This window comes from Necator americanus, chromosome I, assembly GCF_031761385.1.
Source record: "Necator americanus strain Aroian chromosome I, whole genome shotgun sequence".
NCBI classification, from domain to species: Eukaryota; Metazoa; Nematoda; class Chromadorea; order Rhabditida; family Ancylostomatidae; genus Necator; species Necator americanus.
In genome coordinates, this window is record NC_087371.1 from 27,917,304 (window position 1) to 27,941,110 (window position 23,807).

Here is a 23,807-nt window from a genome sequence, read left to right on the forward strand (position 1 = left end):
TCGATCTCCTGATTCTTTTCGTTACAGTAATCGCGTGTTTAAGTTATGTACAGCGCTTTCAGTTAGTAGGGAACCCATAAAAATTGGATGCAACCGAATCTGCCACACTGTAGCGGTTTTCTGGAACCCAAGAGAAGAACCAGCAGACTGTAGACGGGCATGTTCCTTGGGTCCCACCCACCGTAGTGAGGTACTGAATTTTTACCATGTTGCTCTGTTGTAGTAAGTTGATGAAACTTACATATTTCTAGGAAAGTAAAGAAAGAACACAAGCTTCATAACATACCCAGTGTTTAGAAGTAAAGTGAAGGAAAATGAAAAAAAGGATAGATATTAAGATATTAAAAAGCAGGATATTGCTGTTACCAGTTAGTGCCAACAAAGATGTATATAAGCTGTAAATGAATTGTAGGGTTCAAACAATATGTCCTATTCCAAATATATGTTTTCTTCATAACAACCACACTTCGCTGGTACAATTTTCCTCCATGAAGTGTGGAAAAACACGGTACTTGTTTATATTTTTGTTAGCATTTCATGTTTGTGCACTATTCCCGACCAGTAAGAAAGACAGAATAGGTTTCATTTTCTAATAATCAACTTTTATGGCTACCTCACAACCATCTTCGGTCTCGACTTCTACAGAGCAATTACTTCCAGGGTCAGTATTGCACTACAATACATGGAATGTATTATTTTAGCTTTTCTTCATTTAAAAGAGCAACAGTGGCAGCCCTACTCGATTTCATTTTCGTTCCAATTTTTTCAAAGGTTTCAAGATAAAGCGGAAGCACCAGCACATAATAAAAACGAAAAAACACGAAAAAAACTTTGATGGTATGGGAGTTGGGGGTGAATACAATCGGGTCAAGAAGACCTGAAACTCGAGACAATTGCATCAAGCGGTTGCGGTCGAACCGGCGCGGTGAAGCTGGCAGTTGTCAGCGATCTATCTACATCAGATCAAAATTAGTACTAATCTACCCATCTTGATCTGATACAAGTAATCAGGTGTTCGAGTTGAAGCAACCTATGTTAGCGACCTAGCGAGGAGCTCAAACACAACCGCACACATTGATATAGTTGGGTCAAATCGACATGAAGCTCGGTGAAGTTATGTAAGCGGCTGCATTTGAAGCGGTGCGTTAGAGGTTAGGATCGTGAGGGGAGTTTTGTTAATGTCACTTATGCAACTCATGCTCATGCAACTATAGTTGGGTCAAAATGACATGAAGTATGGACATTTGCGCAAGCAGCTGCGCTCGAAGCGGAGTGGGACCGTGTAGAGATCCTCGCTACCGCCACCCACCTCAGCAGCTCGCCATGGTCTCACCTCGATTCCAACCGCTGCCTCCACCGCACCGCTTCCGAGCTCGGCCGCTTCCGCACCGGTCCGTGCTTCATGTCGTTTTGACCCAACTATACACCGTGCTCAATATTGATTTGACCCAACTGTAAACTAAACAAATAGGTAAGATCTATGATGGTTTAAAGGCAGTATACAAAATTGATTATGTTTGGAGCTCTCCAGGAAAAGATAGGGTTAAAGGTATAAATAACAAGTTTGGGTGCGACTACTCTCAATTCCCCTAAAAATCATAGGCATAGGAAGCCCTCTATTCTATCGATTTTTTACGAGACATCTGACGACTTGTCGCGTGCAGGTATACGCCGCGTCTTCGAATGAGGAGACAATAGATGGGCCGTTGACGCTGTTTTTCCCGTTCGTTGACAGACGCGTGTATCTACACTAGCATGAGTGTCGTGTCACGTTACCAGATGCCTCGTAGGAGAATTTGATGAACAAGGCCTTTTCCCACGGTGTTTTTCAAGACAGTTAGGGAGAATTGAGTGCGATCATGGATCATAATGTACAACCCTAACACCCGGTATTTTCGTAGAGATACGAACACTGCAGTCAGTTTCATGGTATGTTAACTTAAAGTAAAAAGTAGAACAGCAATTTGATAGGGAGGAACGGCAGAATTGAAAGAATGGCTTCTACTGTAACAGCCTGTAAGGTAGAATATTCTTATTCTACCTTACAGGCTGTTACAGTAGAAGCCAGTATTTCAGTAGAATACAGTACATGTCTGTGCTATCTGTTACAGTAGAATATTCTTATTCTTGACATAGAGTCTAGTCAAAAAGAGCTGATTTCTGTTGCGAATACGCGTAAGCGGTCAGTCCCAAAGTGAAAAGTGGCAAGTTCGCTCAGTTTTGTGATAGGAAATAGCGAATGTGCCACGTTGAGTGCAACCACATGCGAAATTCCACCAGAAGTCAGTTGGTTTGGATCCGAAAGTTACACTAAATACGAACTTTTAGCCTACGTGAAACTCTGTGTGCTCCATTCAATGAACCTCCGATCGCTGTCACAAGCCATTCCGTTGTCTATCGGACTTTTTCCCAGCTGTACGGCATGTGTTTTACGTCAACAAAATTCCTATTTAAAATTATTGCTTCCAGCTATCGAGGTATGGTTGCTGTAAAAATTATCAATAAGAGAGCATTGCCACCGGCGATTGCAGAGAAATTCCTACCAAGGGAACTAGACATCACCATCAAAGTGCAGTGTTTTGGATTTATTTCACAGCTTCTTGATGTTTACTGGATTACTGCTAGGTCAGACATCCGCATCTGTCAAGATGTCTCGCCGTTCTGATGCCGTCTACGACGAAAATAGTTCTCATTTCGGAATTTTATCATAGGGGAACCTTATTGGAGCTGATTCTCAAAGAACAGCGGATCAAAGGTTTGCTAAATTTACGTGGAAAAAGGCGATCGATAAAGTTGGAGCCATTTCCACATTTTTAGAGGCTCCACAAGGCGTGCGCATGTTTCGGCAACTTATAGAGGCCGTCCACTATCTTCATGAAAGAAACATTGTACATCGGTAACAATTTAATGTATGCAGACCTCCTTTTGGGTAAAAGGTATAATAGTTCCCTTTTCAGCGATATAAAACTGGAAAATATCTTGATTGACGGGAACGGAGACGCTAAGCTAGCTGACTTTGGTTTTGCACGATTCATTGCTCGCCGAGAGAGGTGGGACCCAAACTCATTCAATTAATTCATGAACAGCTTTTGTTTTGTTTTGTCCTGAAATACTCGGATATTTTTTTCAACAGTCATACATCCACTGCTTTCAGCTTCGCGAGTACTATCTGATTTTCTCATCTAAACAATTTGACTTATATTCAAATACATCACCTTGATCACCTTGACTCCCGTTGATCTTCGAGCTGGTCGAGCGGGCGCCAGTAATTCTTCCATTTGTCCCGATCGCGTGCCAGAGTAGCTCGGTGGTTCCTCCTTTCGCGTGGGACACGAAGAGCATCATACCTTTCTTTGAGGGACTTCGTGAAGAAATCTGATAGGGTCGGCGGTCTTCCTGTAGTGCGCTTAATATCGCGGGGAACCCAGTCGCTCACGGCTCTGGTCCAACGGTTGTCATTAAAGCGCATCACGTGTCCGGCCCACCTTATTTTGCTTTCCTTGGCAAACGCGGCGGCGTCTCTAATCTTCGATCGCTGACGTAGGAGAGAACTTTATTTATTCAAATACATAGCATAAAAAAGGAGTACAGTTGCGACGATGATATCCTGTAGGAGCAAATCTTTTAGAACTATGATGAGGTTTGCTTGAGTTCACCTTTGCAGCTGATTTTATGAAATATAACGAAACACTGCGAACAGCAACAAAAACCTTCAACTTTAGAATTCCAAAATTATTCATGGACCTACAGCATTCCTTTATGGCACTAGTGTTCCTTCATGATCCTGGATACTGAAATGGTTGCTCTCAACGCGTCCACCTGAACACGTCCCGGTGTCCTCACCACCCTATTCATTGGTTTTACTTGAACAGATCAGTAAGGAGATCTCATTGATTTTCGACCGCTCGCACGTGGATGTGGAGCATTTATGGGAGACGCCTTCTAACACACTTCATAGGAACAAACGCCGTTCCCACCCCGTTTTTTAGGACGATCAGGGAAAATTGAGTGGAAACCCGGACATAATCGTGATATACTCCTCGAACCCTAAATTTTCCGTGGTATTTCCACAAATGTCGATTTCGTGATGTGCTCCCTTTACAGTTTGCTCTTTATATGCGTAACATGAGGGATGAACTCGTTCCGGGAGTAGTACGTCTCATTCTCAGCATACTAGGAAGGAAGTATTTCAGTAGATTATACTATTCCAATCGGTTATGATAAAGATCAATTTCGCATGCATTCAAATGGTTAAATAAAATAAGTTTCTTTTTATTAGAACAAAAAAAACTATAGGAACATACGACTTCAAGCATAGAAATAAAGATAAAAGCATAAGAAGCATAAAATTTTGATAACAAAATCCATTGACATGTGAAGTCTATAAGCATGAAGTAGAATTTCATATATAGTAGGGTCAAAATAAGTAAAATAAAAATTAAATAGTAAATTAAATGCATTAAGCACGGCGCAATTGCGGACGCGGCTTTTCTCGAGGCGGCGCGGTAAAGCGTAGCGGTTAGGAGCGTACCGGAACCCCTGCTGACACCACCCATCGCTGCAGTTCGCGATGGTCCCTCCTCAGTGTCAACTACTGCCTCCACCGCGCCGTTTCGAGCGCGTACGCAGATGTACTGTGCTTCATGCCGTGTTGACCCGACTATAGATTATATGGTCGGGTCAAAACGGCTTGAAGCACGATGCAGTTGCGTAAGCTGAGCTCAAAGCGGTGCGATGGAGCGGCTACGATGGGGAGAGGATCCTTGCTAGGACCACTCATCGCTGCAGTTCGCGATCACCACCTCGATCGCGGTGGCTTGCTCTACCGCGCCGCTTCGCAGCCGCTTACGCAACTGCACCAAGCTTCAAGTCGTTTTGAGTCGACTATACCGCAATAGACTAGATTCATTTATAGGTCACGGTCGTTTTGTGGCACTAGGCCTTATTCGGCCCCACAAATAACTCTTTACAAGCCTTATGATTCGTACGCAGCTGACTGGTACGCGCTAGGAGTTGTCTTGTATACTATGCTGGTCGGGAAATGGCCAAAGGTAAGAGTTTTTGGAATTTGTAGTAGCTCTACATTTCTCTGTTGCAAGGGCTGTGAAACTATTAGTACACTTTACTTACGGTAGTACGGTACACTTGAACAAAATGGTTATGGTTAGCAATTTCGGTTTAGGACAATCCTCGAACAACAATCTCCTTTCCGGATTCCACTCCTTCGCCAGCCTGTCGACGACTTATCGCCTCTCTTTTAGAACCGGTACATTTTAAAATTTGTCAAGTATTCTAGTGTGCTCATCCATTATCTATTCATATCACATGTTATCACATATTATCTTCACACAATGTTTGTTGGTCGTAATTCGTACGCTGGTGCATACAGGATGAAGAAATCCGAGCAGGATATCATGACTGCGTTCATTCTGAGTGGATGGCACTACAACCTGACTGGATTTTCGCAGACCAACATTTCGTCTATCAACGTATTCATTCTCTTTAAATTATTCAAAATTTGTTCATGGCTTTAATGAATAATTTTTATTTTAATGCTTTTTTAATTGCAGTCCTGATTCACAAACAACTAGAATACCATTCAATGAATTCCCTTTAAAATACAATAAACGAATTCTTAAGTTGATTTTTGCAAGAAAAAGAATTTTGAACTTGCACTGAAAAGATGAATATTTCAGTACTATATAGTTTTCAGCAATTTAAGCATGAATTTGGTGAAATCTAATGACCAAAAAAGCTCAAATTCTGTGAACATAGCTACGTTTGGAGGATAGTTAATGACTTCGTGACTAGGGCAGTTTGTAAGAGGTTCCGCCGGTAGTGCACTATCGATTTACGGTTCGAAACCACCCTAGTGCCAACCAAACCTTTCATCCTTCCAAGATTAATAGATTTGTACCGGATTTGTCTGTGTCTGTTTGTGTGAGAATAAAAAACTGACTTAATACAACGGCGCCCTTCCCCCTAGTTATATGGCAGGATATAGTTATAGCTCTTCCCCATAGTTACAGGCAGGACATGCGATTCTAAATCTGAAGCGATTCTGAATTGAAGTGAGTTCTTTGGAGCATACTAAGAGGATTGACTGACTAACGCATAACACTTTATCCATCCCACAGTTTTCTGGGATCACATAGTTTTTTTTCCGGAATTTAGATGGGACATGGAAGAGGGTAAACTACCATCTTTCACCAACTATGCACTGGAAAAAGGAATGAGGGCAGTAAGGTATGGCTTCTGTTAGAGAAAGTTCTGCAATATACTGGAAAGCGACGCGGTTAGCATCAACCTTGGCTCGAGTTACTGAACTTCATTCAAAACCAAACACTCTAATGCTCATGCAAAAATCAGAATCCTAGCAAGTGTTCCCATTTCAGGAAAACCAAACAGCATTTTAAAACATCATTCAAATGCCTGAATAGATTGAGAAACACAACCATGTTTCCGAAATCACAAATTCTTTTCCTTCCATGGTTCGCTGTAAAATGAAGGTGTTTCACGTGACGTGCACATGGCACAGCATACTTAACGTCTAGGGATGGGATAGAATTCTTCTTTTGTGTACGGATTTGTTGCTTCACTTCGATATGTTTGTTTCGACGTCAGCAAATGCGGTGAGTTGAGTTATTTATTGTATCCTGAAGTTCCCTCCTTTTTCGTTTCACGTGTGACATCGTAGTTTTCCTGAAGGGAACTCTACCATACATTTGTACTTCGATCTTTTTTGGCTTGTTTGTTTGTTTACTAACTAAATTATGAGGGCGTGAATTTGTTCATCTCAACTTTATCCATTAACAGGACTTTGGAGTTTTATTTATTTAAAACATCATTCAAATGCCTGAATAGATTGAGAAACACAAGAAATTTAGCCAGAATAACTGATCCTTGTCCATGTATTCTTAACACCACCACAAACCCTTTTAGCCAAGTATTTGTGCGATTGTAAGACGGTACTTTTGGTTACTAACTGAATTATTAGGGCATTAGCTTTTGTGGTGTTCTTTTTTTTTTGATATGGAGAATCTGTTTCTGCACAAAATGTCCTGCATATGTTTAGGCTGCTGCTCGCATTCCAATGATTAAATTCGTTGGCGCACGGCTACCGAGGCCAAATTTCTCCCGGTACGTTTCTTAGCTTTTCCTGAGCGAAGAGATTTCACGAAACAAAAAAGAAAGAAGAAAACAATTTGTAGGGTAACTTCCGCTTCGGTCTCTGCGACATCCGGCTCTCCAGGTATCAGTTTTTTTTTAAGTCTGATTGTCGTCATTTTTGAATTTTCTTCTAACGATCTTATTTTTTGTGTTCATTCAGCTTTCCGTGTATTTTATATGGACCTTTTCACATAGGGGAGGGGAAGGTTGAGGGCACTCAGTCGCGCTCTTATTTCGGGAAGTAAATAACTAAATCAATCGGGACCCTATGACGTAAGCATTAGTCTTAGTTGACCTATGGCATGTAAGCTAATGTTACTGAGAAAAAAAGTAAGATAGAGCTTCAGAAATAAATGCGCCACTGAGTGCCCCTTCTCCCTCTCTCCCCCCAACTACAGCTTTCCTGAAAGGGGTTTTTTAAATGGGTGGACCGCTTCACTCGAGATGGGTCCGGCTTCTCCCCGTCGCACCTATGTTTTTCGGTTTTTTCCACGATAGTGACCCTGTATCCTTGCTTCTTCTTCTTACTTCTTCCTTCTCTTCTCTGTTTCTTTCGTCTTTTTTCTTTCCTTTTTTATTCTTACTCACATTATTACGAAGGTATTCAACGATATCCTATGCTTATTTCTTCTCCACGTTGTCTATGATATGAGCCCTTAACAACAAAAAGGTAGTAATCCAACCCAACACCGATCCTCGAAGAAATTAGGAATCAACGATCTTAGTTCTTTCAAGGTTCTTTCATTTTACGAGGGTCATTATTCCAATCTAAACCAGATAGGTCCCATTCGTAGTGTCGAGAGAGAGAGAGATTTTTTGAATTACATGTTACAACTTACTGTCATTCTAACTCGGCTTCAAATGACAGGTTCTGTACTCTGCAATTTAATGCAAGTTAGAGATTTCTTCAGGGCCAGTTTTGACGCTGAAAATCTAATCGAAGGAAACGGGGAATAATATACATTTCATATATTTCAATTGTTCAATTCAATAATTCAACATTGTGTTACTATATTTTCGGGTCCTCAATTTGCGCAACCTCTGAGATGAAAGTAAGAGAATACATATCCAAAACTTGTAAATCCTTCGGTACTAGTTCTTACTAATTCAACTTCTTTACTTCGACTTGCTATTTAGTCTTTGTTTCTTCACTATAAAACAGTTTTTGAGTTACCTCCTCAACTAAACCATCATCTGGATCGCTTGCACATACTAGTCATGGATCAGTTATCTCCGAAGAGAATCTTCCACACCGTTTCCGTAGGGCTCCAATCAGCCAAGAAGAATGCGACGCCATCAACGTTTGTTTTCGTTCCGTTATTTTTGGCCCACATTTCTTTTGCCATCTGCTCGGCTGTTGTCCTGGTAACGACGCGGGCAATTGTCGTTCTTGGATTTTAACGCTTACTCGAATAAGACTTCTAGGCTGGTGGAGCGTATGGACTGTAATCCAAAAACAGAAATCCTGCTGATTGCATCCGATGCTTTATCCGGTTAATGAAAGATAGATTCTATAGGTATTGTATTTGAGGCCTCAGTGTACACGTAAAAATGCTTTGAATAAATGCTCATGAACTTGAGTTTTGTTGTCATGTCAAAGGCCAATTTCCCGAACACATACTTTTGAGTTATACTATTCTTCATTTGCGTGTGATCATAGAAGATAATATGCTTAAGCAGAATGGAGTTGTTTTCGTCCTTTGGTTGAGTTCAGTATTCGATGTCTAATCGAGGCTTTGGCCATGGATCTACTCCGAAGGATAGGTAAATTGGTTAGGTTTATATACACGTAGACAGTCCAGAATTCTTTCTTTGTTTTCGATTAAATCAAAGATTTGCTGGGAGTACACGTGAAGTGGATTGAGGGCTGAGCATAGGACCACCTGACCATAATCTCACACTTAAACAAAAAGTGGCTTAGTCACTCGGCAATTCTGAACACTTAGAAGATTCTACACTTTTCAGAGATTTGTTGCCCTTGGTGAAATCCGTTGTTGATGCTTGTATCTCCAGAAGCACTGAAGATCAGAGAAAGCTAGCTGAATGGTGATTGCAAACTTTCTTATGTTTGATCTGAATTCTAAATTTTCAAGTAAGATGAGTTGTTGCTACCCAAAATGCTATATGAACGATTTACAGTCTCAATCGAGTATGGAGTGGAACCGCTGACACTTCGACAGCAGTCGAATATTACATTCCAAAGAAACGCTCTTCGGACGGAGATCCGCTCAGGAATTTGCTTGGAGCTCTCGAAGTAGTTCAACTTCCATTAATGAGTTTATTATTGTTTTGTAAGTGTTATCTTAGGCATGCACAGATGACTTATGCCTTGCGGTGATATGCAAACTTATTCATGATTCAATCAGTGTTGGTTCTATCAAATGTAAGTTCAACAAGCACAAATTTCTTTTGGATCTTTCTATTTGTAGTAGTTTTATGTACTAGTAAAAGGCTGTTTAGGTCGACAGAAGAGACATCGGAAACTAATAAAAGCAGATGCAACGTCTGTTCTCTTGCGTACCTTACGTTTTCGTCTAAAAGACGTTATTTCTCAAAAAGACTGCGCAAGAACAGACGGTAGTTCTGCGACTCAAAATTCTGATGACACTGTTGCTGCGCTTGTACTTGCAGTTGGAGCTAAAGGCAAGTCTTTCTCTTTCTTTACTGGCACCACTAGGGAAGGATGGGTGGCCCCGTTGTTTCTTATAACAAACTCCTATATGTTATTAGAAACAAAAAAATGTAATTCCAATCCCCGATATTTGTTCCTGGGCTTTCAGATCATTGAGAATAACAGTGTGAACTTCTGTTACGTGCGCACTTGTTACTTCTAATGATCTAAAAGTGGTATCTTAGTTCATTCCAGTGATCTTGTCTGAGACACCGATTCCGCTTGCAGCGTGTACTGCCTTCGTTACTGATAGATATTTTGTTCTGGACTATCATTTCCACTTTTTCACTCAATATTTCATATGATTGTAAACTTTGTATAATTGAGAAAAGAAACCTTTGGTCATTACTACAATTCGTTTGTTTACAATAGAAGCGGACGATATTTGTAAATTATGTTGGCGATGATAAACAGCTTTCTCTACTTTGGTCAGCAGCTTACATCAAATGTATTATTAGCAGCACAAATGAATGCGAGGTCCAGTCGCCAGGTTTTCGCATTGATAGCATTTTTAACGTATAAACAGTGGGTAAGCAGTGCGAGCTACAAAACATAAACACTCAGACCGCGAAAGAAGGCCATAAATTATGAAGAAAAATGGGAACGTTTGAAAGCTTTTTAATATTCTAACGCAGAACTTTATCGAATGATATGTGCCTATTTTGAGCATCCCGAATAAAGGTCATAACTTTTTTACGACTTCATGCGTACGACATGAGATTTTAAGGTTGTTTTTAACTAATAGAATGTTGAAGTTATTGACGATTTAATAAGTATGTGCACTTGAGACTTGTCTTGTCATTCGAATTTTCGATCCACTATATGTTTTTCCATGTTAAACAATAATCGCAAGAAGGGCAGTAATAAGATTTTTATTGTTTGTTTATTACTGAAAACTTTTTACGATCTCCTCAATTCCCAATTTTAATATTTGATAAAGTTTTACTTGGGAAGTTTGCGATCGGCGATAGCATTAAGTCCAACTTTCACTCTGGAATAACCTGGCGTTGGAATTGGAAGTGGATGTCATATTCTGACTAGCGCGTTGAGTAGCGCAACTGAACAAAAGTTAGGCAAAAACAAATTTTGGGATTTCGTGGAGTGAAAAATAAGACGACGATGAATTCCCTCTTGGTTTTTTTTTTTCTCAGGATATATCACCACTCTCATAATTCTCGGATCCCTGTTCCATGTGCGCAGCATTTGTTACACATTTCCCCATTGCTGTGATTCGTGACAGCCAGCACATGAAAGTTTTTGTGTTCCACAATGTTCTTGCGGCTAACGAAAAGTAAAATAAATTAGAGTACGTAGAGTACCAGTATGTGGTATTGTATTGGCTGCTATCGATCTTCCGTTGATTCGAAGCTTCTGTTGAAGCTACAAAGATGGGATTTTAATTTTTTCGGATTCAAATTTTATTGTCTGCAAATCCGTAACCACATTGCATTCTTTTCACTTCGTGTATAAACAATCTCTCACAGCCATGCCTACAGAGTGCGCTCTCCCAGGATAATATCTTACGAATTTTACTACAATGCCAGTAAATATTTGCTTTTTCATTCAGACTGCCGACTATCTCTAAAAATTCGCGTTGGTGGAGTGCTACAGATGCTTTGTTCATTGATGGTTAGCGAATGTGAAGATCCTCTTAGTTTAACTATGGCCAGGCTTTTATGTCGGTCGCTGCGATCACGTGAGTTACTTTAACAAAAAATGTGCAGTGATACTTCGTCAGACAAAACACATCCATTGATTTTTAGGGAGATATGAGCAGATTGTGAAGTCCACTAGTTTTTGTGCATTATAATGTATTACAATGAAAAGTAGACAGATCACTAGAATTTTTAGAACGCATTTTAATGATAGGTAATCCAGCTTTAAGAGAGGAATTCCGAATTCAGTTAAAGTTCTTGTAGAACTAGATCTGCTGATATTTCGATGTTTCAGCAAGAAATGCACAATTGGCTGGACGTCACCGCGGATTTACTGCAAGTCTTCTAGTTCGAATCTCGTCGTTAAAAGCGAAGGACAGTGCGCAATGTTTACTCCTTGCGCGCTATCTTGAAGTTCTCTTCTCCATCACGAAAAATCGTGAGTTTTGAGAGTTCACTTCGAGAGTTCTGGTAATTGTGTGCACATCAGTTTGTCCAGCACTGTAATGGCTGTGCGTTTGGTTTCTACTTATCACAGATGTGCCACCTCGTGAGTAAACAGCTTTTGTTGGGGGAAGCAGGCCGTTCTTTGAGACAGCTGACAACATCAAAGAACGTTTTCGATGATCACAAATTTGTTCCTTGCTGAGAAAATTTGCTGCAGTCTTATTTTCGGCTTTCTTGTTTCAGTCGGTAGAAACATTTAATTAAGTTTTGTCTTTTTTATTTGGTAGGGATTTTTTTCGCAAAGAAACAATTTCTTGAAGGTCCAGGTAAAAGATCCAAATTTGTTTTTTAGTCATGTTCTAACATTAGTGTAAAGGATTGTATTTGAATGAGATCCGGGAAGTTTGCTTGATGAATAACTCCTTCAAAGAAATTCTATTTAAACATACATTACAACGTTACAAAATAAAAATATTAATGAATTCAATAGAAATCCGATACACCTAAGATCGTATTTTGCTTCACGGTATGTGAAAAATATCAATCATCCTATTAACATCAAGTGTCAACTTTTTGTTATTGAACCTTAAACTAGTCGATTTCTGCTACGATTTCTCTCCTACTTAGCTCGCAGATCTAGGTATGTATCCTTTACTAATCGGTAGAACTGAGTAGATAGTTTTTTTTTTCAAATGTACAAGTTTAAAGATCTACAGAGGTAAGCAGACCAGTCACTCAGACAGAAAAAAAGGGAAAACTTTGCAAGTGGAATTTTGGAGCTTTTTTTTTGTTATCCTTCATTTGCTAGTACTAATGTTATTGAATTGGGAAGGGATCTTAAAAAAAAAACGATCTTAACTATAATTTGACTGTTCCATCACTAATCCAATGGATATATTCTTGCTTTTTGTTCAAACTGAGGGATTCTACTTTGATTATCAATGAGAGGACAGAATTACTCTTAAGATGATTCGGTCTAAAATGTACAGCGTTTAAAGAAAGCCTATGATGTGATTTTGCTTTTGTGGTAACGGTTCATGAGCATTTCGAGGACAATCCATAGTTTGGCGCATGTTTGTTGTAACTTTATACACTGCAACGATCTTATTCAAGGAAAAACTCGAGTTCATCTTGTCGGAGAGAGCGTCATCGGCTATATCGTCCCTCTTATTGAACGACATTTCTGGAGGAGAAAAGTGAACAATCGTGATCACGACTGTTCCATGGCCGAGATCCATTCCGAGATCTGCCTCATTTCTGTTGCTTTGCTCAGGCTACTCTCTAATAACAGTAAGTCGGTAGGCTTTATTCCATATATACTGCTCCGAAATGCTAGGTTTTTTTTGTCTCTGAAGTTTCACTATGTGAAGTTATTTGTGGTGCTGACAACAGTTTTACCATTATTTCTATTTGGAACGCAATTTCACGAGAAAAAAAAAAGTTATTCGACATTCTCCGAACCGTATCTCTTGAAATCTCATCAGCCTTTGTTTGCAAGGAGGAGGATATTATTTGCGATCCTGACAACCAATGTAACATGCATCTTGCACCGAGAAGCTATTTTTTGTTGAACGCATCACGATTCTAAAGACCTTTCCGCCTAATTTTTCATTCTGAGCTTTCCTAGGCCTTTCTGCGTACACCTTTTCTTACAATAACAAAATTAAGGTCATGCTTGAAAGTTTTCTTGTGAAAACTTCAACCTTCCGGATGTAAGGTAGTCCAGAGGGTGCCTTTTTCCTCAAAATGTTGTTACCCGGCGACATTAATAGAATACATCTGTCATTAATATCCTAAATGAACCCCAATGCAAAGTTCATTGAGACTGATAAATGTATTTTTTGTGCTTGTTATCTATGCTGCATGAAATTTCCATTGGTATTCGAAAGGAAAATTCCAATTTATGCAGTCCAAGATAGTTCATTGGGATTCTTGTTGATGAAAGAGGATATCAATAAGGTTATATGTGTCTATTTCTAATTTGCGAGAAAATCAAGTGCAAATGATCGCAATCCTAAGACACTCTTGAATATTAAAGCGTCTTTGATAGTCAAGGATATGATTAGGAAGATGACAGTCATTCCGTTGAATTTCCAATTGAATCAGCATTCCAAATAATTTCTTTGGTGGAAATTTTTGACGAAACAACTATTTAAAGTTTTTGGACAGTGAATGTTGGATAATGCCAGCCGTTATCCTTTGCTTTCGTATGTGCTCAGCTGATCTAAGCTCATTCCTCCATCGTAGAGCGGGCCAAGGCACAACTAATATCTTGTGAGGTGTTGGCGTTGAGCGAAAAAATCATGAACGAGCTCGAGAACGAAGATCTCATATTGTCATCAACTGCCTCTCATCTGCAGGTATTTTACTTTGTCTATAGTGTAAATATTAACATATTTATTCTTTGTTTAGAGTAGTTTCTTAGAGTGTAGGAGTTAATTTCATATGCTTTTTTAAGTGTAGAAAAATTGCTATTTATCCTACCTTGTTTTTTTTTTCTCAGCGTAGAGAATTTGCTTGTTGTTCAACCTTGTTTAGAATGCAGATAGAATACCCGCCGATCTTCTAACACTTCTTTTATTCGCTCGTTTTCTTTCATGTGCGAAAGCTGTGCTTATGTGTGTGTGAATTGCCACAAAATAAGAACACGAATATCGTCGTTCAGAATTCACTCTGTGCGCTCTGCCTTCGCTGTCTTCCTCCAGTCTGTTTTCCTATTGCTGGTAGATGTTTTCCTTTCAAATGCACTCTACCAAATCTGGCTAGCCCCACGAGAAAAAGGTTGGTTTTTTTAAGTTGACAATTCTTTTTGATCTTCCATCACGCCTTTGTTACTAGTTTACATCTTATGATCATTTTAATGGGATGTTGACTCTTGGATCCTTTCTGGGAACATGCTGTAACTTGCATAATGGAGTTCCGGGTTGTTACCAAAGTAGGAATGCGGCGGGTGTAGTGTAGCGGTTAGAGGTTCCGCTGATTGCACGATCTATCTAGGTTCCAATCCGCCGTAGTGCTCATCAAAATCACCTTTCATCCCTCCGGCGTCGATAACTTTGTACCAGACTTGGAGGACAAAAACACTGACCTGACACATCGGCTAACCACCGCAAGCCACTATATAGGCCAGTTACGCGTTCGTAAACCTCAAACTATTCTGAATTGAAGCTAACGTGGTGGCGCATCCCAAGATTGATCAACGCCAGACACTTCATCCTTTAAAATAAGAATGGGACTAACACCTACACTACCAAACTTATAGCACATTGGGGCAGTTATCGGTAGCTGAGATTGGAACTCTTATTTGGTAATTACAACATCGATTATGCCTGAATAGATGCCTTCTGGTAAATTTGAAGAGTCAATTTTGTACTTTTTAACGTTATTTTCTATTATAGTGGACTCAGATTTTACAATGTAATTTAAACCTCAACACTAAGAGGACCTATTTAGATTTTTGAGGAGAAAATTTTACAATAATCTTGTTGGCCACTTTGTAAAAATTAACGTAGATCATCCGACAGTCAGTTATTATTGATCCAAAGTATGTTGAAAAACCACGGAGCTTGGATCTAATGGCCACTATCCGTTGAAAAATCGGAAAATAGCATCCAAACACACCACGTGTGAAGCTAATTGATATTTAGAATTCTCAAAAATGAAAATGCAAAACCTTTGATGCTAACATGGAGGCATAATCGATTTGAAGTGATGACTACGTTATAATGATTCTGAAAGTGAAAACCTGGATATTTGAGAGGGAAATTAGAATAAGGAGAATAAAAAAACTAAAACACCTGGAAAAGAAAAAAGGCAACGATTGTAGTAAAGATTACTAAAGACTAATCCGAACCATTGAAGTTGTTATGTGGTGACTTTATCACAATTGACCGCATAATTAATGTGAGTGTTGGCAAGAGTATAGGCAACGTGTCACGAAATTGGCGTTGTTGGTATTCCTACGCGAATAGATAGGGATAGGGATGATGTAGTTCACGAGTATACACATGAGCAAGCTCAATGAGTCCTTGTAATTGAAATAAAGGTGCGTGGAGTGAATCCTTGTGTGATCCCAACGATGCAAATAATAACGGGGAATAAAATGAAGGACATCGAGGCGACAGGCGAGACAGCCTCTACTACTTATTTGAGTTATATGAGTTGGATTGCGGACTGTGGACGAAGACGGGGTTGTTCGTGTTTTATTGGGTTGTGAGTTGCATCGCTAGGGAGATTATAGATATGCTTCCCTTAAAACATTGCATTGGAACTAAAGTGGATATTATAAGTCCAAATATGTGCTAAATTTATAAACTTTGGCATTGTTGATCAAGATATTATGCACTTCGATTGCATTCACATCCAAAGTGTATCTGCAGTCCAGAGTAAGCGTGAATGTAGGTGAACACCGCCGTTTTGTGCTTGCCGCTGCTAGAACCAATATGCTTGCAGACAATATCGTAGTTGACCACTTCGCACCACAACTAGCAGTCACAGTGTCTTTTGCAAAGATGGTAGCAGCCCGCTCCGTGAATCAAAACCCGCAGGAGTCTTGAAATGGGGCTTGCTCGTTTGTGATCGCTAAGCGCTCACCCTTTCCGTTCATTTTTTGGACTTTGGGTATTTATCTAAAACAATTCTGGTGTTCTGCATGCTATACTCTCGGATTAGTATTGTGTGACAATAGTTTAAAGCCTTTCCTATACGCCTCGACCTTTCCTCTCTATACGCCTCGATCTTAGTTGTTAATAATGACCAATATCAATCTTGGCTACAGCTCAAGGAAATCAATTAAAACTCTCTACTGTTTCTTCTGTCTCATTTTGACAACAAATTAAGAATATTACTTCTTCAGTGGAAGTTCATTACATTTATTAAGAAGTCCCATTCATTCAATCCATTAACTTGCTTCATCCCCTGCTTATATGTATAGATCAGATATCTATTAGATATCTATTGGTATTAACCATAAAATACATGAAGGAGCATCGAAAAAGCTCACGCAAGCATAAACAGAGAGAAGATGAGAGTTTACTCTTTTTCATCAGGTTAAACTGACGTTAACTAAAAATGGAGAAGTAGTAACTACCTGTTCCTTGATGAGATTCATATAATTTTTGTTGTGCTGTGTGGTCGTGCAACGATTCCGGTTATATTTAATTCTGATTCCAGACGTTCTTCAAAATCACCTCAAAAACACCGAACAGATGTTTCCTGTGGTCGAACTGCAGGTCAATCTGTCGAGATGTATGAAGCGGAAAGCAGTGGTATGTATTTGAATACAATCATTTATTTCTCCGCGTTTTTGATCCTATGTGGAATGTTTCCTTGAGCTCATTATTTGAGGCCGATTGTAAATAACATGAACAACATTTTTCAGATGAAGATGGAGATTTCGAAGAGGACGAAGTGTTTTCGGAATTTCGCAGAGACGATGAAGAATTTATTTGCGACGTGGACTACGAAAGTGATGGTTTGAAAGAGGTCTGTACCAGCTGTAAAAATCGTTTGCTACAAACCCGCATTGTTTGACGTTTAAAGGCAGCACACTACAAAATTGGCGTTATCGTTGCTACCTCTCCCAAAGTAAGGGTGTAGTTTACGAGCATGATCACCCTCAATTCCTCTCACTAATCCACTGTGAAACGGCCTTAATTGCACCGCAATCCCTAACGATACAACATATTGCGGGAAGAGGCGACGGTACAACCGAAACTGTTTCTCGTGCCTTTTTTCTTGATTTCTAGACGTTGTAGAAATTGAAATTTCCACAAATTTATTCTATTTCTACAGTTGTATGTAAATGACTGGGGATATGATGCTTCATCAAGTGCATTGTTTTCTGCCGTTTTGAAACAATTCTGATAAGATTCAAGATCGCCAAGCAGTGACAGTCTGGGAGATATTTCATTACAAGCGATTAATCACTTTACAGATCGTCGTGTCGCTGAGTCTGGATAAAACCTAGTGATAGGAATTTAAAACTGATTAAATCTTTAAATGAAAAATTGCTGCTGCTACCGTAATCGTAACCTGTTAACGAGGGTTTATTTGAAGTGAGGTCTGATTTTGTGAAGCCTGATTAGATGCACCCCATAACAAGTGCTTTTCATGCGCTTTTTTTTGCCAAAAATACGCCGATCAACGAAGCAATTAGTGATAGTTTCGTATTCTCCATAGCCACCCAGTTTCACTCAGTTTCACGTGAAAATGAGAAACACATCTGAAGTGAAATTGAAAACAAGCATTTGGAACGACACTGATTCATATCAGAATCATTCTATCATAGTGGATGTTGTTCATTTTTTACTTGCTCAAGTTCGTAGCAGCTATAAGAAAATGTCAGATGAGATGGCGTCGCTTGCTTCAAAGAGAAGAAAGATGGTTGTATTCTTGATAGGCATCTACTAGGCTTGTTACATTTCCTTGTACTTTCAGGATATCCCTCGTACTCAGCTTAAAATCTCTGAACTCGACCCATACAAATGTTGTTTTGTTGAGTATCAGCATGGTGCTGTAGCGAAACGTCGTACTGCGTTCGTTTCTCATCAAACAGTTTTTCAACAGAATGCGCAGGTATACTTATTATGGTAGCGCTTTTCGTTTGCGTTCCATCTCTTTCTTTTATTCCAGACTACTCGATCCGTCATCCCGTTCGTAAAAATTGCTTTCCCGGAAATGCAGAACCCTGACGTCGACATGCCACGGCAATCGTTGTGTGACAGTAGGACCAGTTTGAGGTATAGTCCATTGTGAATATATATAAAGTAGTAAAGTAAAGTAAAGTAGATCTTGTTTGTATACAGTTTTGGTTTTTTTTTTTTTGTTTTTCACAGTGTTTGCTATATACAGTCGAGACAAAACCATGAAACTCGGTGCATTTGTGTAAGCAGCTGCCACCGAAGCAGCGCGGTGGAACTAGGATCGGTTGGGATCGGGTAGGAACCACCGCGAACTGCACCGATGGGTGGTGTTAGCGAGGGTCTTCTTGGTCCTAACCTACGCTCCTTCTATCTTATTCATGCTCAGTCGCTTACGCAACTGCACCAATATTCGTTTTCTTTTTGCTATGTGATAGCAGTAAGAACTACTACGTCAGTGGTTTTGTAGTGGTATGTTGATAATTAGTCAAAGTAAATTTTGTGATAGTTGGACGATAATTTTTACGTCCCTCAGACAACTAGCGCAACGGAGGAGCAATCACTAAGTTTGGAAGGCGACAATCTCTGACAGCTAAATGTGTGCGATGGTTCTCTTACGGTGATGTACAGACGTTTTCATTGTATAAGTTGATGAAGAGACCATTTATCTGCTTATTAGTGATTCTGCTGCAGCCCACTGCTTTTCATAAATTAATTGGTCAAACCTAGACAGTTCATGAAACTATGATGAATGCATCTGCCATGTTTCAACACCTACCAACCAATCTATAATAATCTGGACTAACTGCTGCACGATTTCACGTAGAAATAGAAGATGACATATTTATTTTAGAGAGTTGGTTGTTCACGAAATAGCTCGTGCTCGAACAAGCAACGATTTCCGATATCGTGTTGTTTTTGATTTGGATCGGTTTGCAACTGAGGAAGAAACAAGTCGAACACCTTCAGTCGTTCTCTCCAACGACGACTCTGCTAGGTAAGAAACTAGTCTTGCTTTTTGTTCTTACTTCATCTAGCCGCTATTTCTGTAATAAGCAATGACTCATGAAATAACTATTAGAAGGTAATTGTGCATCCTTTTGTATGTCTAATTCAAGCAGGTCCTGATCGAAAAGTTTATTCACTATTTTTTTTAAGAACTCTTTATCTTAGACAGCGATTTTTTTCGTGTATGATCTTCCTGATCCAGATGGAATGTTAGTCACCAACGGGTTGTGTCTCTTCTCGTGGCTGATAATTATTCCCGATCTTTTATTCTGACTTCTTTCTCGTTCCAGAGTTGGCCGTGTTGATCCGAATGTTGATCATCTTCTTTTTGAGAGTCGTTTCGAATGTGGAAATCTGCGTAGAGTCACTCAGGTATTCATTCGACATCTTCCTGTTCCTAGGATCATGCTTCGCATGGGAATTTTTATCCGTATTTGGGAATTCATTTCATTCATTTGGGAATTGGGAATAATGGGAATTCATCGTAAATCCTCAACAGTTGTCAATTTAAGGTTGGCCCTACTCATTACGAGCTAATTTTATCTCCTGATATCAACCAGAAAAAGGAGCATTTTCAGTGGTTTTATTTTGAAGTTAGTTGTTGCATTTTAATTGTTCGAATCGTTTTTATTTTCTTGTACCCATGTTGTTTCCATCAATTTTAGGTGTCAAATATTGTAAATAACATTAATTACACATTTGAAATAATCAACTGCTTGAAGAGTACTTCTATGTACAGTAAAGGTACTGCTGGCGGTTTTTGTTGGTGCAGATGTCCACCGGTTGCTAGGTTCTTTGGTTCAGGTATGCAGCCGGTTATGTATTCCGTTCGTGATGCTCTCGCTGGTCGAGGCGGATGGGTGCGTGCAGGGGATTCCATCTGTTACTATCGTAACTTATATACTCCTAATGAGAAAGAAGAAGAAGAAAGCAAATCTAGAAAACGGTGCGTTCTTACTGTAATGGATATTTTGTAGAGCCACAAAAGGAATTTTTTAGTGGATTTTACTCGATTCGGTTCAACATAACGTTTCATAACAACGGTGATATATGCTACTTCGCTTATCATTTCCCTTACACCTTTTCTTATTTAAAGGTCAGCGTCTTCTTCTCTTTTTAGTCGTATTTCTGCCACAATTTTTGATAGACGAATTCTCAAAACTGGGATTCTTCTTAGGGAGCAAGACTTATTCTGCTGCTTTCAGACAACCATATCGAGATGTCTGTCATTAATACCGTCGAATTTGTACTACTCATATGATGCCCTAGGGGAATCCCTCGGAGGAAATCCTTTGCATTTACTCACTGTCACCTCACAAGGATCTTTAGAACAAATCACTAAGAAGAATATAGTGTTTTTGAGTTCACGAGTGCATCCAGGAGAAAGCAATTCTAGCTGGATGATGCATGGTAAGTGCGTTCTGCACTTAAGTGTCTTTTTTGTTTCCGGTTTTTTCCCGCGTCACAGCTTTCTTCAGGTATTCTTGAATCACTATTAACGTCAGTCGATCCTCGAATTGAAGAACTGCGATCTAGATTTGTTCTGAAGATCGTTCCCATTTTGAATCCAGACGGAGTAATTAATGGCAGCCATAGATGTTCTCTTTCTGGAGTCGATTTGAATAGGTGCTTTCTTTTGAATTTTACCTGCGGTATCGTTTTTGTGAGTTAAGAGATTGCTGTTAGTTTTTTTTTTCTTGCTAGCATTTCACTGATAGGCTTCTTTCTTCTGTTCATTCTTCCCCTACCACATTTTTGGCCAAATTAATGATGACCCTCAATGGAGTGAAGTGAGCCTCCCGTTTTAAGTACAGAAAAAACGACGAGTCTAAAGTTGAAATGGAATTTTTGTTAGAATGTTCATTGCTTGCGAGTGATCTCTGTAAGCTCCACGTTCAATTTCTTCTTTCTAATTCCTCAACTCCTCCTCCTGAATAAGCTGGGATTTACCTTACAAATTTTTGAAACAAAACTTGCACTGCTTAATTTGTTTCATTTCTTAAGTTTCTATCAGATACTCAAGTAGTAGATTTTCTGTTTCACACTCGCATTCCCTCTACCATCAGTGGAACAATTTCAATCCATTTCTTCAAAAGAAAATGATCGGAAACGGATCCTTAATGTACTGTTATAGTCTACTTATTCTTGGCCGTTTGAACTCCTATTGAACGACGAACTTTGAAGGGCGCATTGGAAGATAGATTGTAGAGTGTAGATTCCACTTGTTTTTCTTGGCAGTTATAAGGTTTGTTCTCAGCTGATGTCACACTAAAGGTGCAGGCCAAAAACCTGCATTTATCTCCTTACAACCAAATATTTCACTTCTTGATCTGCACAATCGAATCCTGAGTGATCTTTTTTGATGCAAACTTATACTATGTGTGCACTGTAGTACCGTTTTGTTCCTGTAACCTATGTAACTCCTTTAATGTGTATTAATAAGTATATTCGTGGTTCTTGTGAAAAAAAAAACAAAGATGAATACAACAATTTTTCGTTCATATCATATTATTTTCGACAGCGTACAGTAGAAATTTATGTTTTTCAGAGTTTGGGACAAACCTAGCCGGATGTTGCATCCAGAAATATATCATTCAAAGGCGATAATTCAGTACATGGTGAGCAGAAAGAATGCGAAGACACTGATTCATGCCTAAAATGGTCATTTTTTTCCAGTGCGATATTCTAAAGCGTCCACCATTCGTCTTTGTTGATTTGCATGGTCATTCTCGCAAGGCCAACGTTTTCATGTTCGGCAATAACCCCGAAGAATCATGGCGTGACGAAGACAAGACCATGCATCATGACTACGAGTTTATGACATTGCCAGAGGTTATGGAGCAGGTACGCTGATGGATCTAATTTCCGCTTAAAATGTCCTGGGATTTGCGTGGAGTCGAATGAAAAGGTTTTTGAGCTTTTTGACCTTTTTTTTTAAAGAAAGTAATCGACAGTTTTAATGCCGTAATGCAAAACTAAGGTACTACTGGAACATTTTGTGTTGCGGAGAAGTTGGGAAGGAAAAATGTAGAAGTCATCAGTCAATTTTTTAAGCTTTTTTTAAAATACTTTTTCTTTTTTCTTTTTGTTGCACCGCTTGGTGAAACTATGAAAGTAAATGTCTTCGTGAAGTTCAGGATATACTTTTTCTTGATTTGGTGATTGAAGCTGGTTTCAATCTACATCTTAAAGGCAGCATACCACGAATCTGAGGTGGTGCGGATTTCACTGTAGGACGTCATGTATTGCAACATTCCACCCCTTGCGCCGCCTCCGTCCTGCGATTCGTCGAAAATCAATTCGGACTGCCCCGATAGGAAGAAAGGGACGCTACACGTGCAAGTGTGGCACGCTGCAACAGAAGGCATCGTACAAAACAGCGTTCAGGGGCCGGCTGCTTGCAATGATTCAGGGAGAGATGAGCAGAACCACTCCGGTCTCCATAATACACGACTCCGTGTACGGATACTCCACCTGAAATCCGTACAATCCCAGATTCGTGGTAAACGGTCTTGCGTTTACCACGAATCACCAACCTTGATGTCATCAAATCATAAACTTCAGAGATCACCCGCATTCTCGTTCAACCTTTGTCAGTTCGGAATTACAAAAGGAAAAGAATCCTCAGCCAGAGTAACCGTATGGAGACAGTTTGGAGTAAACAAAGCTTACACAATGGAATCAACATATTCAGGGTTCGAAACTGGTGCATACAAAGGATTTCAGGTAAGCATAGGTGAGCAGTTGAAAGTTCTTCCTTCCTCAAGCATGATTATTTCAGATCGGTACAAAGGATCTTAAAGAGATAGGGCGTGAACTGTTGTTCGGGATTCTCGATTTATGGAAATTATCTCATCAGTCTCGGAAACAAATCAAGGTTGCAACAAGAAGGAAGGCAAGCAAAGAAGCAACAAATTGCAAAAATTAGTGGTGCTGAGTGAGCACTGTTTCCGTACTCTTTCGAATACCCTTTTTTTTCAAGAGAACATCCTAGTTGGTTCCTTTTTGTTCTCGCATTTTTTGTTATTTTTCTTTGAAATTCATTGCATGTATCAGTCTTTCACTCCCATAAAATCATCAAGTACACTTAATATAAATTTGCGCATTTCTCCGTACCTTGTAATCTCTGTACATTCATTTGCATTTAATCACTGAGTATTTCTTCAAAAATTCATACTCTAAAGCACTTTTCTTGCATTTCTGAAGTTTTCAGCC

At 39.5% G+C, this 23,807-nt stretch overlaps 3 protein-coding genes across 4 annotated transcripts; all 3 read left to right on the plus strand.

The window, feature by feature from the left end:
* Window positions 1–605: 605 nt before the first annotated feature.
* On the plus strand, window positions 606–5,506 carry RB195_007082 (uncharacterized protein; the record flags this gene model as incomplete). The annotated part of the gene is made up of 9 exons (XM_064180515.1): window positions 606–661; window positions 2,329–2,415; window positions 2,470–2,569; window positions 2,626–2,755; window positions 2,818–2,896; window positions 2,958–3,050; window positions 4,916–5,051; window positions 5,183–5,266; window positions 5,390–5,506. 9 exons carry the CDS (start codon window positions 606–608, stop codon window positions 5,504–5,506), a joined length of 882 nt encoding a protein of 293 aa, XP_064037380.1.
* A 1,099-nt stretch (window positions 5,507–6,605) lies between these two features.
* RB195_007083 (uncharacterized protein) lies at window positions 6,606–8,619 on the plus strand (the record flags this gene model as incomplete). Its single annotated transcript, XM_064180516.1, has 5 exons — window positions 6,606–6,632; window positions 7,076–7,140; window positions 7,212–7,252; window positions 8,341–8,471; window positions 8,596–8,619. The coding sequence occupies 5 exons, from the start codon at window positions 6,606–6,608 to the stop codon at window positions 8,617–8,619; spliced, it is 288 nt and encodes a 95-aa protein (XP_064037381.1).
* A 271-nt stretch (window positions 8,620–8,890) lies between these two features.
* On the plus strand, window positions 8,891–23,520 carry RB195_007084 (uncharacterized protein; the record flags this gene model as incomplete). Of its 2 annotated transcripts, XM_064180517.1 has the most annotated exons (27): window positions 8,891–8,934; window positions 9,136–9,216; window positions 9,310–9,424; window positions 9,478–9,553; window positions 9,631–9,813; window positions 11,409–11,537; window positions 11,792–11,935; window positions 13,057–13,233; window positions 14,191–14,303; window positions 14,609–14,724; window positions 17,116–17,210; window positions 17,324–17,427; window positions 18,217–18,327; window positions 18,382–18,519; window positions 18,577–18,683; window positions 19,438–19,581; window positions 19,883–19,964; window positions 20,105–20,185; window positions 20,258–20,336; window positions 20,397–20,538; window positions 20,592–20,688; window positions 20,798–21,002; window positions 21,071–21,218; window positions 22,141–22,210; window positions 22,269–22,436; window positions 23,157–23,318; window positions 23,374–23,520. In XM_064180517.1, 27 exons carry the CDS (start codon window positions 8,891–8,893, stop codon window positions 23,518–23,520), a joined length of 3,258 nt encoding a protein of 1,085 aa, XP_064037382.1. The 2 variants fall into 2 exon arrangements, with proteins under 2 accessions (XP_064037382.1, XP_064037383.1); XM_064180518.1 differs by lacking the exon at window positions 18,217–18,327.
* Window positions 23,521–23,807: the final 287 nt, after the last annotated feature.